Here is a 19,177-nt window from a genome sequence, read left to right as displayed (position 1 = left end):
TGGGTGCAGGGCGGCCCGGCCCCCTCGGCTCCGGCCCCGTGATTTACGGCTGCTTCCCATGGAGACGGAATTCTTTTGCAAGGGAGAAAACAAACACACAGACACGCAAGAAACCTCCCGGGGGACCCCGCTCCAGCACGTCGGCCTCAGCACCTGCTTGTGCCCGGCTAGACACCCCCACCCGGGGTCGCTCCCTAGGGCCCCCGACACGTGCTGACCCACGGTCTGATCAGAGGCTTCATCCAGCAAAACACGCAGATCTGACGCACTAGACCCCCTCCCTTCCCCGAGGCAGGGAGAGAACCCAGGAGTCCTGGCTCCCAGCTTCCCCGCCAGGGTAGAACCCAGGAGTCCTGGCTCCCAGCCCCCCCTGCCAGGGAAGAACACAGGAGTCCTGGCTCCTGGCTCCCAGCCCCCCCGCCAGGGTAGAACCCAGGAGTCCTGGCTCCCAGCCCCCCCGTCAGGGTAGAACCCAGCAGTCCTGGTTGCCTGGTCCCCGGCTCGGGCTGGATTCGGGGCCAGCCGAATTCTTCCATGTCATTAGAGAAACAACAACAAGGAGGGAGTGACCGTGGGGTGTGGGCCAAGCGTGAGTCACGTTCGCCCCCCTCGCCTCCGTCCATCCGTCCGTCCAGTCCAGGCCCCCTGTGGCTGCCAGGCCTCCCGCCGGCCGGAACAGCCCGTGATTCCAGATCTGCCCCCGGGGGCCGCTCGGAACGAGCCCTCGGGGGAGGCCAGGGCAGACGCGGGGGCTAGAGAGGGGGAAGGGCTGAATTTCCACCCAGCGACCCTGCAGGAGATGCAAAGCCGGGACCTGTCCCCTCTAGGGGGCGCCGGCTCCCATCTGCCCCCAGGGCAGGGACTGGCTGGCTCGGGGGAGCGGGGAATGGGGCAGGGGCCTGTCCCCTCTAGGGGGCGCCGGCTCCCATCTGCCCCCAGGGTGGGGACTGGCTGGCTCGGGGGGGCGGGGAATGGGGCAGGGGCCTGTCCCCTCTAGGGGGCGCCGGCTCCCATCTGCCCCCAGGTCGGGGACTGGCTGGCTCCGGGGGGCGGGGAATGGGGCAGGGGCCTGTCTGTGTTGGTGCCGGCTGGTGGGGGGGTCCCCGGGGGTGACGTCACTTGAGGGACGATCCCTGAGCAGGTGACCTGAGCGGGGGGGGGGGGCCAGGTGACACCTTCTGCCCAGGAAGCTGGACAAAGGCTGGGGGAGGGGCTGGGGTGGGGGGGTGGCTGGGGGAGGGGCTGGAGGGGGTTCCAGTCTGGAGCTGGCTGTGGAAACGGGGCAGGGGAAGGCCCAGCACTGGGGTCCAGGCTGCCCCCCAAGATGGATCCGGCTGAGGGGTCCGGTTCTCTGCACCTACAAGCTCCGTGTCAGACCATGTCCCTGTCGTCTAATAACCCGTCTGATTCCCCGGCGGGCTGAGAGTCCCGGGAATCGCGGGAAGTGGGGGGTGCAGGGCCCTGACTGCCCCACACTCCGTGACACCAGACCCCTGCCTGGCCGCTCCCAACCAGGCATCCCCTCCCAGCCCCCATTAGCCCCCTGGGCCCCTCAGCCCCAGATCTCCCTCACCCCCCAGGGCAGACCCCTGGGGCTCGCCAGCTCGGCCTCCCGTCCTCCTTCAGCCTTTCCCGGGGTCGTTCGCCCGCTCGCTGGGCACCGGGCCCCATCTCCGGGTCGCTCGTTTGTTCGCGGCCTTCACTCGGGGGCTCTTCAGTTCAGCCTTTCGCTGGGTCTCCCCTGGGGTGTCCTGCCGCAAGTCCCTCTGTCCTGCCCGCCTGGGGCCGGTTTGCCGCTTCCTTCCTTCCTTCCCTTCCTCCTTCCTTCCTTCCCTTCCTCCTTCCTTCGTCCCCCAGCCTGGCGCTGGCTTCTCGCTTCCTCCTGCCTTCCTTCCTTCCCTCCATCCTTCCCTCCTCTGTCGCCCCAGCCTGGGGCTGGCTTCCTCCTTCCTTCCATCCTTCCTTCCCCCCTTCCCTCCTTCCTTCCTCTGTCCCCCCAGCCTGGGGCTGGCTTCCTTCCTTCCTTCCTTCCTTCCTTCCTTCCTTCGTCCCCCAGCCTGGCGCTGGCTTCCCGCTTCCTCCTTTCCTTCCTTCCCTCCATCCTTCCTTCCCACCTTCCCTCCTTCCTTCCTTTGTCCCCCAGCCTGGCGCTGGCTTCTCGCTTCCTCCTTCCTTCCTTCCCTCCATCCTTCCTTCCCACCTTCCCTCCTTCCTTCCCTTTGTCCCCCAGCCTGGCGCTGGCTTCTCGCTTCCTCCTTCCTTCCTTCCCTCCATCCTTCCTTCCTTCCCACCTTCCCTCCTTCCTTCCTTTGTCCCCCAGCCTGGCGCTGGCTTCTCGCTTCCTCCTTCCTTCCTTCCCTCCATCCTTCCTTCCCACCTTCCCTCCTTCCTTCCTTTGTCCCCCAGCCTGGCGCTGGCTTCTCGCTTCCTCCTTCCTTCCTTCCTCCGTCCCCCCAGCCTGGGGCTGCCTTCCTCCTTCCTTCCTTCCTCCGTCCCCCCAGCCTGGGGCTGCCTTCCCTCCTTCCTTCCTTCCTCCGTCCCCCCAGCCTGGGACTGCCTTCCTCCTTCCTTCCTTTGTCCCCCAGCCTGGAGCTGGCTTCCCACTTCCTCCTTCCTTCCTTCCTCATAGAAGATCAGGGTCGGAAGAGACCTCAGGAGGTCATCTAGTGCAACCCCCTGCCCAGAGCAGGACCAATCCCTGTGACGATGTGACGCAGCAGGGAGGGGGGAGTGTTGACCTGGGAATGTGCCCTGGGGACGGGAGACCTGAGAGCCTGTCACCTGAGCCAGGAGGGGGAGGGGGAGGTGACACCTCTGCCCAGGAATGTGGACGGAGGCTGCAGCAGGGAACCTGCTGGGGGGGTTTAGTTTCAGGTGGGGGCTGGGTTGGAGGAACACAGGGAACCCCAGGGCTGGGGTCTAAGCTCCCTGCTCCCCCAGAAGGACTTCACTGAGGGGTCCTGGGTGTACCCACAAGCTCTGTTTTGGACTGTGTTCCTGTTGTCCAATAAACCTTCTGTTTTACTGGCTGGCTGAGAGTCTCAGTGAATCCCAGGAAGAGGGGTGCAGGGCCTGGACTCCCCACACTCCGTGACACCCTCCGCTGGACTCTCTCCAATTTGTCCACATCCCTTCTGTAGTGGGGGGACCAAAACTGGACACAGTACTCCAGATGAGGCCTCACCAATGCCGAATAGAGGGGAACGATCACGTCCCTCGATCTGCTGGCAATGCCCCTACTTACACAGCCCAAAATGCCATTGGCCTTCTTGGCAACAAGGGCACACTGCTGACTCATATCCAGCTTCTCGTCCACTGTCACCCCTAGATCCTTTCTGCAGAACTGCTGCCGAGCCATTTGGTCCCTAGTCTGTAGCTGTGCATTGGGTTCTTCCGTCCTAAGTTCAGGACTCTGCACTTGTCCTTGTTGAACCTCATCAGATTTCTTTTGGCCCAATCCTCTAATTTGTCTAGGGCCCTCTGTATCCTATCCCTACCCTCCAGCGTATCCACCTCTCCTCCCAGTTTAGTGTCATCTGCGAACTTGCTGAGGGTGCAATCCACACCATCCTCCAGATCATTAATGAAGATATTGAAGAAAAACCGGCCCCAGGACGACCCTTGGGCACTCCACTTGACACCGCCTGCCAACTAGACATGGAGCCTTTGATCACTCCCCGCTGAGCCCGACAATCTAGCCAGCTTTCTATCCACCTTATCGTCCATTCATCCAGCCCAGACTTCTTTAACTTGCTGGCAAGAATACTGTGGTAAGAATACCTCCTTCCTTCCTTCATCCCGCAGCCTGGCGCTGGCTTCCACTTCCTCCTTCCTTCCTTCCTTCCTTTCTCCCTCCCTCCCTCCTTCCTTCCTTCCTTCCTCCCTCCCTCCTTCCTTCCTTCCTTCCTTCCTTCCTCCCTGCCTCCCTCCTTCCTTCCTTCCTTCATCCGCTAGCCTGGCGCTGGCTTCCTGCGTCCTCCTTCCTTCCTTCTCTCCTTCCGTCCTTCCTATCTTCCTTCTTTCCTTTCTCCGTTCCCCCAGCCTGATGCTGGATCTTTCTCTTTCCTTCCTCTTTCTTTCACTGGCTTTTCCCTTGTTTTTTTGTTCCTTCCCCCCGCCCCCCCCCGCCCCGGAGGTGACCTCACCCTCTTCCCTGTCAATGACTAAACCAGACCCGGGGCCGAGGGCACGACACCCCCCCCTCGTGGGACAAGATAATGGAAAATCTGACCCCCCCTCCCCATCCAGCAGGACCACTGAGCCAGGAGCCGTCGGATGTCTCAGCCCAGAGCTACTGACGGCTCCGTGCTGCCAGGGCCCGCGCCAGCCCCGGGGTCGGGGCCAGGGCCTGGGCGGGACGGCGTTTTATTATTCTGTTTATTCCTCGCTCCCCCTGAGTCAGCACCGACCTCACTCCCCTGCACAGGGACAGGGGGGCACTGTGCGTGTCTGGGGGGGAGCCCACGGCTCGTCTGGAAGGGGCTGTGGGTCGGGAGTGAGGGGCACCAGCGGCTGGGGGGGCAGGGCCGAGCTCGCAGGGGTGCGGGTCGGGGGTGAGGGGCACCGGCAGGGCTGGGGGGGGCAGGGCCGGGCTGGCAGGGATGCGGGTCGGGGTGGGGGGGGCACCGCGGCTGGGGGGGGCAGGGCTGGGGCTGGCAGGGATGGTCGGGGTGGGGGGCACCGGCAGGGCTGGGGGGGCAGGGCCGGGCTGGCAGGGATGCGGGTCGGGGTGGGGGGCACCGGCAGGGCTGGGGGGCAGGGCCGGGCTCACAGGGGTGCGGGTCGGGGTGGGGGGCACCGGCAGGGCTGACCCGTCGGTTGTTACACGGACAGACCCCGTCGCGGGGGCGGGGGGGCCGTGCCCTGGCCCTGAAGGGAGCCCCGGCAGAGGGGGGCCTGTCTCCGCCCGCACCCCCCGGCTGCGCCCCGAGCCCCCGCCGGCCGGTTGCCTCATCGCTCTGCTATGGCATCTGGATGCTCCACACATCTGTCGCTGTGATGCAGATGTTTGGTTGCCCCGGCGACGGCCGGAGGATGGGTAAACAAGTGCGGGAACTTTTCCTTCCGTCCTGACCCCCTTCCGTCCCCGTCTAGCGAAAAAACAGCACGGGGGGGCGGGGGGGCCTGGGTTCTGTCCCAGCTCGGGGAGGGGAGTGGGGTCTGGGGGTTAGAGCAGGGGGGCTGGGAGCCAGGACTCCTGGGTTCTCTCCCGGCTCTGGGAGGGGAGTGGGGGTCTGGTGGTTAGAGCAGGGGGGCCAGGACTCCTGGGGTCTGTTCCCTCTAGGCTGCCTGGCCTGGAGCTGGTGCCCGTCGCTGGCGGCTGGGCCTGCGGCTCCGGAATTGCCCCGTGTTTGTGCTGATGGCCCCAGGGGTGATGGCCGGAAACGGGCGCTTGTTTCCAAGCCGTTCGGTGTCTCGGACAAAGCGCCAGGAAACTGTGAGGTGACTCTGGCTCACTCGCTGCCGCGCTGGGCAGCGGGGGCGGGGGACAGGGGCCTGGCACAGCCTCCGGCCCTGCCTCAGTTTCTCTGTCTGCAGCATGGGCACGGTACCGATACGAATGGGACACGGTGCTTTCCCCCTCCAGGGAACGCTGGCTCCAATCCGGCCTTGCCGCTGGGGATCTGCCGAGTCCTGTCAAACTAATAATTATTAAATCATTGTGACAGATTTCTTCTGTTCCTTCCTCTGATGTATCAGACAGGAGCCAGGACTCCTGGGTTCTCTCCCAGGTCTGGGAGGGGAGCAAGGTCTGGTGGTTAGAGAGGGGGGGCGGGGCTGGGAGCCAGGACTCCTGGGTTCTCTCTCGGCTCTGGGAGGGGAGCAAGGTCTGGTGGTTAGAGCGGGGGGGGGGGGGGGGCTGGGAGCCAGGACTTCTGGGTTCTCTCCCAGCTCTGGGAGGGGAGTGGGGTCTGGTGGGTTAGAGCAGGGGGGCTGGGAGCCAGGACTCCTGGGTTCTCTCCCAGCTCTGGGAGGGGAGTGGGGCCTGGTGGGTTAGAGCAGGGGGGGCTGGGAGCCAGGACTCCTGGGTTCTCTCCCAGCTCTGGGAGGGGAGTGGGGCCTGGTGGGTTAGAGCAGGGGGGGCTGGAGCCAGGACTCCTGGGTTCTCTGAGCTTGGGGGATGGGGTCCCATAGGCAGAGCAGGCTCCCAGCCCTACAGGTTCTAGGTGGCAGATGCGTTACCTGACCTCAGGGTCCTGCCCCCTCTTGGCCCATAGAGGGCGCCCCGGGCCTTGGAAGCCTGCTGAGAGCTGGGACCCAGAGAAGTGTGGGGGAGATCCCAGGGCAGGGAACGTCTGCACCAGCTTCCCCCCAACCAGCTCCCCTGGTGCCCACAGCCCCGGCCACCCCCCAGCTCCGCCGGTGACCCTCACTCCCGACCCGCAGCCCCCTGCTAGCCCAGCCCTGGGTCCCCCCACATGCCGGTGCCCCTCACTCCCGACCCGCAGCCCCCTGCTAGCCCAGCCCTGGGTCCCCCACATGCCGGTGCCCCTCACTCCCGACCCGCAGCCCCCTGCTAGCCCAGCCCTGGGTTCCCCCCCCACGTTGATGCAGAGACCGATCCTTGTACTTTCTCACACTCTCCCCCCCCCGGGGGCTCGTTAATGTATTTTTATCCATGAGCTCAGCCGGCTGCACGTCCAGCAGCCGCCAGCCCAGCTGGACCCGTGTTCCGACCGGGTGTGTGGGGGGGCGGCTCTGACCTCTCTTCCCTGCCCCCACTGATCTCCCAGAGACCCTGCCCCCCCCCCGCAGGGGTTTGGGATGTGTCCCCCCACCCACCCACTGGTTTAAGAAGGCTAAGGTCATTCCCTTCGAGTCCCCCAAATCCCTCCCCCATCCCAGCCCCCGATTCCTCCCCAGCTAAGGCGATGTGGGGGGGCGGGGGGGTCACGGCCGCTTCAGTGGGTTTGTTTTTATATCTCTGCTCCCATGCTGGGGGTCTCTGGTCAGGTGACTCATTACAAGGTGTGACAAAGTGGGGAATTTCTTAGTGTTCTGCAGGCATACGGTGCGTGCCTCAGTTTCCCCGTGTGCTGCGTGTGTCATGACGGGGCGGGGGGGTTGTTGTTGCAGGGGACCAGGTGTGACCTCGCCTGGCAGCCGGGATCCCAGACACCGGCCTGGAGATGGGGGACCCAGCGACTGGTGACCGGGAGGCCCCCCCGCCCGGAGCAGCCGGTTCTGGCCAGTGGGAGGACAATGGGCTGAGGTGACCTGGTTACCGGGGCCGGAAGACAAAGGGTGGGGGAGGGGATATCGGATGATCAGCGAGCGGGGGCGGCTGGGCCGGGGAGACAGAGCAGCCAGAGCCCCCCTGGGTGCGGGACAGACCTAGATGTGCTGGGCTGAGGGGGGCCAGGCCTGAGGCCCGGAGAGTTTCCTGTGCTGGGTTCAGACGCTCAATAAACCCCCCTGGGTGACGCTGGCGGAGAGTCGCTGCAGGCTGGATATGGGGGTTGGGGGTTGCTCCCTCTGGGGGTGGGGCCCCGGGGGCCCCGAGCAAGGGGACTCCCTGAGAGGCCCCCGGCAGAGCCAGGCGGCTGGAGGCTCAGAGGTGCGGTCCCAGGAGGTGGCGGGGCCCAGGGTTGAACCCCTGAAGGCGAGCGGCCCCACGAGAAGGGCTGGCATCCTGAAGGGGGGGGTGGTCCCGGGGCCATCCGGAGCTGAGGCACACGGTGCCTCAGGGGTCCGGGACACGAGGGTCTCACACTGTTTATATGGGCCCCTCGTCCGTATCTCGGCCCTGCTCGGCTCAGGGCACCCCCTGTTCCTCTCTTGTCCTCACGCTCGCTGCCCCAGGCCTTCCCTGCTGTCCTTGGCCCCGGGCCACCCGGCGCACAGAGCCCCGTGTGTCTGCCCGGCCCAGCCCGGCCAAAGCAAACGCCGCGGAGTCGCGGCCAGATTCCGGGAACCCCTGGCACCGGGGCTGGGATACGGAGCTGCCGCGGCATCACTGGGGCCTTTCAGCCCTCGTGGGGGGCGCACCCCACGGCGGGCGGGTGGGGGACGGGGACTGGAGTCAAGCAGGCTGGAGGAGATTCCGGGCTCCCAGCCCCCACCCTCCACCCCAACCCTGTTATTAAATTGCAGCTGCCTCTGGGTGGGGGACGGCAGCCCCTTAGCCTCCTAGAGCAACGCTGCTCCCTGCAGCACGATCCCCCTGCCGAGCCCCCCCAGCATGACACCCCCTGCCGAGCCCCCCCTTGCAGCATGACACCCCCTGCTGAGCCCCCCCAACATGACACCCCCTGCCGAGCCCCCGGCAGCATGACACTCCTGCTGAGCCCCCCCAACATGACACCCCCTGCTGAGCTCCCCCTTGCAGCATGACACCCCCTGCCGAGCCCCCCCTTGCAGCATGACACCCCCTGCTGAGCCCCCCCAACATGACACCCCTGCTGAGCCCCCCCTTGCAGCATGACACCCCCTGCCGAGCCCCCCAACATGACACCCCCGCCGAGCCCCCCGCAGCATGACACCCCCTGCTGAGCCCCCCCAACATGACACCCCCTGCCGAGCCCCCCCCTTGCAGCATGAGACCCCCTGCCGAGCCTCCCCTTCCCCCACAGCACAAGCCCCCGACCCGCAGCCCCCTACCCCCCCAGCTCTGCCGGTGCCCCTCACCCCCAACCCGCAGCCCCTGCCAGCCCAGCCCTGGGCTCCCCCCACCTTGCCAGTGCCCCTCACCCCCGACCCACAGCCCCCCGCTAGCCCAGCCCTGGGCTCCCCCCAGCCCTGCCGGTGCCCCTCGCTCCCGACCGTTGAACTGTGGTTGGCAAGGCTAATGCCATGGAATGAAGGCGGCTGTGGGTTGCCGTGGGGGGTCCTGGGCCTTTTCCCTCTGTGGGTTGGCCGAGGCCGCTGTGGTCAGGCAGCCGAGGGTAAACCGGCTGAAGCCCGCGTCCACCCTGGCTCTGGGAGGACGGGGTCATGGGGCCGTTCACCCCAGGGGGCACCAGCTCAGGTGCAGGGCTGGGACTGGCTGGCTCAGGGGGCAGAGAATGGGGCCCAGGGCCTGTCCCCTCTGTGGGGCACTGGCTCCAATTAGTGGAACAAGTTTGCTGGGTCTCAGGTTGGTTTGTAGCCAGGGCAGACGCCCCAGTCCCCACCCGGGCCCGAGGCCCCCATGCAGAGGGGTGGGTGGTTCGTGGCCATTCATGCCCTCCCCAGGTTTCCAGACGCCTTGGAGGGGGGCTTTGTGCAAGGGGGGAACCCCTGCTCCTCATCAGGCTCCCCCTGCTCCGGAGGGTTTGTTGGGGGTCCCTCAGGCTGCTGAGCCGGACTCTGAGACAGGGCGAGGAGGGGCCATGTGGGTGTCGGCTGGGGGGAGACTCCTGCCCTGGGACGAGGCGCGGGGGGGACGGGGGGAGGGAGATGGAGCAAAGGAAGCTGGACACTCAGGGGGCAGCGCCAGGGAGAGATGGAGACTCCTGGACCCGCCGGCCGCTCTCCTGGGCCCAGACACCTCCAGCCCCCCGGCCTAGTCTGAGCTGTGACCTGCCCCCTGGTCCCCCTGCCAGACCCCAGATGTTGGGGAGGTGGGAGAAAGGCCCAGGGGTGGGTGTCTCGTGTGTGCGGGAGGGGGCTGCTCCCGGATATTAGAGAGACCCGGTGGGGGCCAAAATAGCTCCTATTGGACGCACTTGTGCTGGGGGGAGGGGAGGGCCTGGAGCCGCCCGGCTGGGGTCATGTGTCCCCCCCGCCCCCCCCCGGACTGGGCCCAGCAAGCCCAGGTGGGAGACAGGAGAAGGTGGCGGGGGTCCCAGCCGGGCCGGGGGGGAGGCTCGGGGCGGGACCGGCCAGCGGGGCGGCCCGTGGCGGGGCGGGGCAGGTTCGGGCGGACGCTGACCCGGTCCGGCCATGACATCACCCCCCCACCCCACCCCCCAGCGCAGGGAGCGAGGGGACGAACCGTGTGTATGAAAGTGCGAGCGGCCGCCCCGGCCACACCCGCCCCCGCCACCCAGCCCGGCCCGGCCCCGGGGCGCAGCGCGCAGCGCGGACAGACCCGAGCGCAGCGCGCAGAGCCCGGAGCCCCCGGCCCGGAGCGCAGAGACCCCGGCCCGGAGCGCAGAGACCCCGGCTCCGAGAGCAGCGCAGAGACCCCGGCCCGCAGCCCCCGGCCCGGAGCCCCTGGAGCCCCCAGCCCGGAGCGCAGAGACCCCGGCCCGGAGCGCAGCGCGGAGCCCCTAGCCCGGAGCGCAGAGACCCCGGCCCCAAGCTCCCACCCTTAGCGCAGCGCGGAGCCCCCGGAGCCCCCAGCCCGGAGCAGCAGCGTCTACCCTGCAGCCGCCGCCCCGCTCCCAGGTAGGGCCCCGCGCCCCAAGGGCCGGGCACCGAGGGAGCAGCAGGTGGGGCGGCGGGGGGGGGGGGAGATGGCAGGTGGCGGGGGGGGGGGGTTGCAGGGAGTTTGGAAAGTGCCCGAGCCAGAGGCTCCCCGGGCCCCGCAACAGCTGTGTGTGTGGGGGGGGAATGGATGGGGGGAGAAGTGGGGATAGACAGAAATGGATGGACGGAGAGCGGGGAGGGGGGTAGGTGGATACAGAGAGATGGGTGGGTAGAGGGATGGTTAGGGGGATGGATGGAGGATGGAGGATGGAGGTAGGGAGGGATGGGGATAGCGATGGGGATGGAGGATGGAGATAGGGATGGATGGAGGGAGGGGGATAGAGGGATGGAGGATGGATGGTGGGAGGGATGGAGGATGGAGATAGGGATGGATGGCGGGATGGAGGGAGGGATGGTGGGACAGAGGGATGGATGGAGGATGGAGATAGGGAGGGATGGAGGATGGAGATATGGAGGGACGGATGGAGGGATGGAGATATGGAGGGATGGAGGATGGATGGAGGATGGAGGGATAGAGAATGGAGATAGGGAAGGATGGAGGATGGAGGGACGGAAGGAGAGATGGAGATGGGGGGATGGAGGGTGGAGATAGGGAGATATGGGGGGATGGAAGGAGGGATGGAGATATGGAGATATGGAGGATGGAGATAGGGAAGGATGGAGGAGGGAGGGAGGGATGGAGGATGAAGACAGGAAAGGATGGGGGATGGAGGGACAGAAGGAGGGATGGAGATATGGAGGGATGGAGGATGGATGGAGGATGGAGGGATGGAAGGAGGGAGGGAGGATGGAGATAGGAAAGGATGGGGGAAGGAGGGACAGAAGGAGGGATGGAGATAGGGAGGGATGGAGGATGGAGATAGGGAAGGATGGAGGAATGGTGGGACAGAAGGAGGGATGGAGGGATGGAAGGAGGGATGGAGATATGGAGGGAGGGAGGATGGAGATAGGAAAGGATGGGGGAAGGAGGGACAGAAGGAGGGATGGAGATAGGGAGGGATGGAGGTGGCTGGATGTATTGTTGGAGGGATGGAGATAGGGAGGGACAGAGGATGGAGGGATGGAGGATGGAGGGATGGATGGAGATATGGAGGGATGGAGATTTGGAAGGATGGAGGGATGGAGATGGCTGGATCTATTGGTGGAGGGAGGGATGAGGGGTGCATCGATGGGGCCAGTGCTACGTGATGAAGCTGGGGGAGCCGGGTGCCACAGGGAATGACCCATTGGTAACCCCTCCCCCCTCCCAGCACTGACCCACCCCCGCCACCCCACCCCCTGAGCAAAGGCAGGTGCTGGGGGGCTACTTCCCAGCAACCCCCATGGTACCCCACCATACCAAACTCCTGTACCTCCCCCACCCCTGTAGCCCCCACCGCTGGTGCCCCCTCCCCCTCTGGTCTGATGACCCTCCTGTCCCAGCACAGCCCTGTCAGTGGCACTGCGGCCCCAATGTAGGGGTCGGGGGGGTGAGAATATTGGGGTCGGGAATGGAGAGTGGTAGGGAGGGCAGGGGAAGCCAGAGCCCTGGGGGAGGGGGCTGTGGGCGGGAGGACAGAGGCCTGTGTGTGTCGGGGTTGGGGGCAGGAGGGTGCCCAGGCAGGTGGGTTGGTGGGTCCCACAGATGAGCAGAGACCCGGCCGTGAGGCCAAAGACATGGGGGGGAGGGGTGACGAGCCCTGGTTCCCCAGGGGGGAAAGGCCCTGTGTCCCCCCACACCCACCGCTGAGCCAGTCCCTGCCCTGGGGCCAGGTGGGAGCCAGTGGGAGCCCCCTAGAGGGGACAGACCCCTGCCCCATTCCCGCCCCCTGAGCAGCCAGTCCCCCCAACCCCCATCTCCCGCCCCCGCAGCCGGGCCAGGCTGGGATCTGGGTGGGACCTTTATCTCCTCACGCAGGAATTTCCCCGGCCGTCAGCAACTTGCTGGGAGGGAGCCAGGCTGGGGTCGGAACCTGCCAGGATCTTCTCCAGGTGCTGCCAGGGCCACACACCCGACAGCACCCCCGGTCTGCCCCCCAGCCTCTCCCCCATGCCACCAGGGGGCTGCAGGAGGGAGGAGACCCAGGGGCAGGGCTGGGACCCCCTAGCACAGCAACCCCCAGAGTCTGGGAGGGGAGTGGGGTCTAGTGGGTTGGGGGGCTGGGAGCCAGGACTCCTGGGTTCTCTCCCAGCTCAGGGAGGGGAGTGGGGGCTGGTGGTTAGAGCGGGGGAGTGCTGGGAGCCAGGACTCCGGGGTTCCGTCCCCGTGTCTGGCGGTTGCAGGAACATGAAAGGAGCAGTGAGGGGTGTACAAGGCCCAAGAAGCAGCAGCCCCCGGGGGAGCCCAGGGGAAGTCCGAGCGGTTATGGGAAAGCCATGAGGATCTAGGGCTGCAGCTGTAAAAATAACAAGCCACAGAGGTTTGTGCAGAGCTCAGGAAGGCCGGGCTGGGTGTGAACAGCCACTGGCTCGGCTGCAGAAACCCCACAGCCTGGTCAACAATATTCTCATTATGGGGAGGGGAAACTGAGGCACAGAACAGCACTAGAACCCAGGAGTCCTGGGCTCCCAGCCCCACACCCCATGCTAACCACTAGACCCCACTCTCCTCCCAGGAGTCCAGAACACAAAGGCCACTCTTCTTAAACCAGCTATTTCTTAATAGTGGGGGTTCCCGGGGGGTGGGATATTGCGGCGGGGGCAGGGCTGTGTCTCGATGCCGGGGGTCCCAGCGGCTGGGACACGGGATGGGGAAGGGGCTGTGTCCCGGGGCTGGGGGTCCCGGCGGCTGGGACGCGGGTGGGGGGACAGGGCTGTGTCCCGGGGCTGGGGGTCCCAGCGGCTGGGACATGGGGGGGACGGGGCCGTGTCCCAGGGCTGGGGTCCCGGCGGCTGGGACATGGGTGGGGCACAGGGCTGTGTCCCGGGGCTGGGGGTCCCGGTGGCTGGGATATGGGGGGGACGGGGCCATGTCCCAGGGCTGGGGGTCCCGGTGGCTGGGACATGGGGAGGGGATGGGGCCGTGTCCTGGGGCTGGGGGTCCCGGCGGCTGGGACATGGGGGGGACGGGGCCGTGTCCCGGGGCTGGGGGTCCCGGCGGCTGGGACATGGGGGGGATGGGGCCGTGTCTCGGGGCTGGTGGTCCCAGCAGCTGGGACATGGGGAGGGGCGGGGCCGTGTCTTGGAGCTGGGGGTCCCGGCAGCTGGGACACGGGTAGGGGGACGGGGCCGTGTCCCGGGGCTGGGGGTCCCGGCGGTGGGACATGGGGGGGATGAGGCCGTGTCCTGGGGCTGGGGGTCCTGGCAGCTGGGATATGGGGAGGGAATGGGGCCATGTCCCGGGGCTGGGGGTCCCGGCAGCTGGGACACGGGTAGGGGGACGGGGCCGTGTCCCGGGGCTGGGGGTCCCGGCGGCTGGAACATGGGGGGAACGGGGCCATGTCCCGGGGCTGGGGGTCCCGGCGGCCAGGACACGGGTAGGGGGACGGGGCCGTGTCCCGGGGTCGGGGTCCCCAGGCCTGCAGTCCGGCGCCGCTCCGGCCCAGCGTGGGACGCGTCCGCTCTCTCTGCTACCCCGGCTCGTATCTCTCGCCCCCAGCGCCCTGCCAAGCTCCGGCTCTTGGACCGGCCCCTGGCCCGGCTCCAGGCACATTTTTGCTGCATGAATCCGGGTTGTTGTTGCGGAAGCCGGCACCGGGGGGCGTTGGGCTCCCCACACCTGCCCCACAGCCATGCAGCTCTGGCCGGCCGCCCTGGGGTCCCAGCGCCGGATCCTGCCCCTGCCCCCCCAGCGCAGCGCGGGCCAAGCAGCCCCCGACCCGAACCCTGGGCCTGGCGTCCCACCGGGACCGGTCCTGCCACGGCACCTGCCTCCAGATCGCGGGTGGGGTGGGGGGCCCTGTCTCGGTGTGGGGGTCCCGGGGGCTGGGAGGTGGGGCGGGGGAGCCTCCCTTGGTGCCAGGGGTCCCAGGACCGGATTTGGGTTGCGGTTTGGTTGTTTCTCCCCTTTTGGCTCCTGGGGGTGTGAAGTTGGTTTCTGGCCGGAGTGTGAACTGGGCGCTAGAGGGGAAGGGTCTTGGGGGGGTTCCTGGGGGGGGTCCCTGTGCCCCCGTCACTAACTGCCTGCCCCTCCCCCACAGGTGGGCGCCCCTCCGGCCACGCCATGGGGCCCTGGCTGCTGCTGCTGGCCCTGGTGCAGGGGGCCCCTCCCCCCCCAGGCACAGGGCTCCGGGCCCCCCACCCCCACCGGGCCCCCGCCAACGCCACCGTCTTCTCCCACATCTACAGCATCCGCCGGGGGGCGGGTGAGGGGGCCGGGGGGGCGGGGCCCGAGTCCCCGCAGGAGGCACTGGCCCCCCCCAGCCAGCAGCAGCCCCCCCGGCTCTACGAGCACACGCTGGAGGGGGACGAGCAGGTGGTCTTCACCCACCGCATCAACCTGCCCCCCCCAGCCTGCGACTGCGAGGGGCGGGGCGACGGCGGGGCCCTGCGGGAGGCGCTGAGCCGGCTGCGGGCCCTGGAGGCCCAGGTCCAGGCCCTGCGGGAGCAGTGTGGGGCCAAGGGCTGCTGCCCCTCCTCCGCCACCGCCCAGGCCGGCACAGGTGAGGTTGGGGGGCTGATGGGGACCGGGAGGAGGGGCTGATGGAGAATATGGGGGGCGGGGTGATGGAGAAGGGGGCAAGGGCAGGGACGCCAGGAGGGAGGGGCTGATGGGAAGGGGGTGCGGCCATCAGGAGGGGGGGCATGGGGAGGGGGGGACAGAAGGAGGAGCATGGGGAAGAGGCAGGGAGGGAGGGCTATGGGGCGGAGTCAGAAGTCAGAGGAGGGGGCTGGGTGTCCAACAGGGGCGGGGCCAGTGTGGGATGGGGCGGGGCCATAGAAAGGGGTGGGGACCTGGAGAGGCGTGGAGGGTGGAGCAGTGGGGAGGTGGGGCTAAAGGAGCAGGGAGGGCGTCAAAAAGGGGTGGAGCAAGGAAGCCGCTGAGGGGCGGGGCCAGGAGTGGGGGGCAGGGCCGAGGCAGGCGGGCAGGCGGCGCCCCCCAGTGGGCAGCAGGCGGGTTGCAGTTTCACCCCAGCCGCGTCTCCCTCCCTCCCCGCCCCAGGCCAGACGGACACCCAGAGCCTCTGCAGCCGGCACGGCACCTTCGACCTGGCCACCTGCGGCTGCGTGTGCCAGCCGGGCTGGGGCGGCCCCACCTGCGCGGAGCCGCAGTGCCCGGGGGGCTGCGGGGGCCGGGGCGAGTGCCGGGCCGGGCGCTGCGCCTGCCCCCCCGGCTTCACCGGCGCCCGCTGCGAGACGCCCGTCTGCGCCGACGACTGCAACGACCAGGGCCGCTGCCAGGGCGGGCGCTGCGTCTGCTTCCCCGGCTACTCGGGGCCGGCCTGCGAGACGCCCGACTGCCCCGGGGACTGCCGCGGGCGCGGGCGCTGCCAGGGCGGGCGCTGCGTCTGCAGACCCGGCTACGCCGGTCCGGACTGCGGCACCCGGGGCTGCCCCGGCGACTGCCGCGGGCGCGGGCGCTGCCTGAAGAGCGGGGTGTGCGCCTGCCACCCCGGCTACGCCGGGCCCGACTGCAGCCAGCCCGCTTGCCCCGGGGACTGCGGGGGGCACGGGGAGTGCCGGCTCGGGGAGTGCCACTGCCAGGAGGGCTACGCCGGCGAGGACTGCACCATAGGTACGGCCACCCTGCCCCCAATGCCCTGGGCCGCCCCCACTGCCCTGCCCACAATGCCCTGGGCCGTCGCGGCCACCCTACCCAGAGTGCCCTGGGCCGCCCCAACCCCCCCCACCCACAATGCCCTGGGCTGCCCCCACCACCCTACCCACAATGCCCTGGGTTGTCATGGCCACCCTACCCACAGTGCCCTGGGCCGCCCCCACTGCCCTACCCACAATGCCCTGGGCTGTCGCGGACACCCTACCCACAGTGCCCTGGGCTACCCCAACCGCCCTACCCACAATGCCCTGGGCTACCCCAACCGCCCTATCCACAATGCCCTGAGCCATCATGGACACCCTACCCACAGTGCCCTGGGCCGTTGCTGCCACCCTACCCAGAGTGCCCTGGGCCACCCCAACCACCCTACCCACAATGCCCTGGGCTGCCCCAACCCCCCCCACCCACAATGCCCTGGGCTGCCCCGGCCACCCTACCCACAATGCCCTGGGCCGCCCCGGCCGCCCTACCCACAGTGCCCTGGGCCGTTGTGGCCACCCTACCCACAATGTCCTGGGCCGCCCTGGCCACCCTACCCACAATGCCCTGGGCCATCGCGGCCACCCTACCCACAAGCTCTCTCTGTGCCCTACTCCCCAACTCACAATCCCCCTCTGTGCCCCACCCCTTACTCACGATCCCCCTCTGTGTCCTGCCCCCCAACCCACAATCCCCCTCTGTGCCTGCTCCCCACGTCCCTGGGCATCCATCCCTGAGGTGGGGTGGGGGGCGCCCTGTCCTTGCCCTCCCCCCATGTGGGGCAGCGTTGGGCACCGAGCTGAAGGGCCTTTGTGCTGCCTAATCCTCTCCTGACCCATGGCCAAGGCGGGGGGGGAGCTCCCCACAGATCTATATGGCAGCTGGTGCCCCCTTGCCCGGGACGTCCCGTCCCAGGGCACAGAGACCCCCTGTTAGGAGCCGCCCATCCCACAGCCGGGCAGGCCAAGATCAGCCTTGGCACCGCGCCCCCTCCGGCTCCGGTTCCCCCATAGAATCGGCCCCATTCATCCCGGCCGGGGGGTGCGGTGCCGGGGGGGGCAGGGATCTGAGCCGCGCTTGTTCCCCAAGGTGTTTGCTTTCCACCCCCGCCCAGGACGGGACAGAGATCAAAGGCCCTGGCTGGATGGAGAGGGGAGGCCCTGGGTGCGGACCGGCACACAGGGCCTTTTCCCTCTGTGGGGCAGGGGGAGGGGGCAGCTGTCTTGGGGGGCAGGGGCCTGGGACCAGGGCAGGGGACTGGCTGGTTCAGGGGGGCAAGGAATGGGAGAAGGGGCCTGGCCCCTCCAGGGGGCGCCAGCCGCAGGGTGGGGGTCTGGCTGGCTGGGGGCAGGGAAGGGGGTTCGGGGCACTCACCCCTGTCCCCCCGCAGAGATCCCGGCCGTGACGCTGCGTGTGGGGCGCCGGGACGAGGGCTCCTTCCGCCTGCAATGGACTCGCCCCAAGAGCCACGTGGATGGATATGAAATTCACCTCGTTCCCACGGTAATGGGGTCCCGGGGGGGTGTCAATCATCCCCTCCCCCCACTGCAGGGGGTTGGTCCCGGATCTGGGCCCTGGAGGGCCGGGGATGTCAGTGGGGGAGGAGGGTGTGTGACCCCCCCAGCCCCCGCCCTGGGGAGCCTCACGTCTGGGAGGGGGCATTGGAAGGAAGGTGGGGAGAGGGGGTGGGGGGTCTGGATGGGGTGGGGGAGCATGGGTGGGGGGGTGCAGACAGAGGCTGGGGGGACCCCCATCCCCTGACCCATCTGACCCCCAGCAGCGCCGTGACTCTGTGGTTTGGGGGCCTGGGATGGGGGAGGTGCCTGAGAGGGCGGGGGGGGGCTGCGTCCCCCAGCCCTTGACCCTCCCTTCTCTCCCCCCCCCCAGGGTGACCCCGAGGGCGCCGAGTCCCTGCAGCTGCCCGGCTCGGCCACGTCCTTCGAGCGCTCGGGGCTGGGCCCAGGCCGGGAGTTCAGCGTCACCGTCCGAGCCCAGCGGGCCCAGCGCCTCGGGCCCCCCGCCACCCAGAGCGTCCGCACCCGTAAGTGGCGGGAGGGACGCCGCTGGGGGGCTGTTGGGGGGAGCTCTGCGGGGCTGTGATGGGAGCCCTTTGGGATGGGGCTCTTTGGGATGGGGGCCAGTGGGGGGAGGGGGCAGTATGGAGGGGGATTCTCTGGACTGGGGGCGCCGTGGGGAGAGGGGATGCTGGGGGGAAGTTTAGGAGGCAGGGGGGTTCTCTGGGGAGGGGGCCCCCCTTCCCCACTCTCACCCCTCTCCCCCTCCAGGGATCGACGCGCCCCGCGACCTGCGCCCCACGGGGGCCACGGCCACCTCGCTGAGCCTGCGCTGGGAGCCCCCGGCCGCCCGGCCCGACGGATACACCCTGCACTACGGCCCGGCGGGGCGGGACAGCACCGAGCCCCCCACCCGCCTGGCCCTGCCCCCCGACCGCACCGCCCTCACCCTGACCGGCCTCCGCAGCACCACCCAGTACACCCTCACCCTGACCGCCCACCGCGGCCCGGAGCAGAGCCCTCCCGCCAGCATCAACGCCAGCACCGGTGGGTCCCACGGGCCCGGGAGCGGGGCAGGGGAGGGGGGAGAGAGAAGGGAAAGACGGAAATGAGAGAGGAGGACGCGTGAAGGGGGGAAAGCAGCAAGGACTGGAGTGTGGGAGCGGCACGGAGAGACGAGCGCGTCCGTCCGTCTGTCCATCCATCCATCCATCCATCCATCCATCCACCTGTTCGTCCATCCATCCACCCATCCACCTGTCCGTCCGTCCCTCCATCCATCCACCTGTCCGTCCGTCCATCCCTCCATCCCTCCAATCGTCTGCCCAGTTGGTCGTCCATCGTCTGTCCGCCCGTGTGTCTATAAGGGAGCCAGATGTTTCTCCTTCTCTTCTCCCCACTCCTCCGCTCAGGGTTTTTCTTTCCCTCTCTCCCACAGCGAGTGATTTCTTCGTTCTGCCCAGAGCGGGGCTGCCCGGGAGCCCGGTCGGAGCCAGCGCCTGCCCCTCCCGCCCCCCACTCACCACCCGTCTCCCCCTCCATTTAGGATCCGCAGGTCACGGAGCCAAGCGGCCATGGGGGGGGTCAGACTAACCCAGTTCTCTTCCCTTCTCTCTTCTTCGCAGCCAGCTCACAG

At 68.3% G+C, this 19,177-nt stretch overlaps 1 protein-coding gene across 1 annotated transcript in view; it reads left to right on the top strand.

Moving 5' to 3' along the window:
- Positions 1–14,063: 14,063 nt before the first annotated feature.
- TNXB (tenascin XB) overlaps positions 14,064–19,177 on the top strand; it is a 95,335-nt gene continuing 90,221 nt past the window's right edge. Inside the window, exons 1-6 of the mRNA XM_074970743.1 lie at positions 14,064–14,215; positions 14,620–14,933; positions 15,434–16,006; positions 17,418–17,530; positions 17,915–18,068; positions 18,313–18,588. Of these exons, the coding sequence (XP_074826844.1) occupies positions 14,064–14,215; positions 14,620–14,933; positions 15,434–16,006; positions 17,418–17,530; positions 17,915–18,068; positions 18,313–18,588 (1,582 nt within the window). The remainder of the gene's footprint in view (positions 14,216–14,619; positions 14,934–15,433; positions 16,007–17,417; positions 17,531–17,914; positions 18,069–18,312; positions 18,589–19,177) is intronic.

This window comes from Natator depressus, chromosome 14 (assembly GCF_965152275.1).
Source record: "Natator depressus isolate rNatDep1 chromosome 14, rNatDep2.hap1, whole genome shotgun sequence".
Lineage (NCBI taxonomy): Eukaryota > Metazoa > Chordata > Testudines > Cheloniidae > Natator > Natator depressus.
This window is presented reverse-complemented; position numbering and strand designations above follow the sequence as displayed.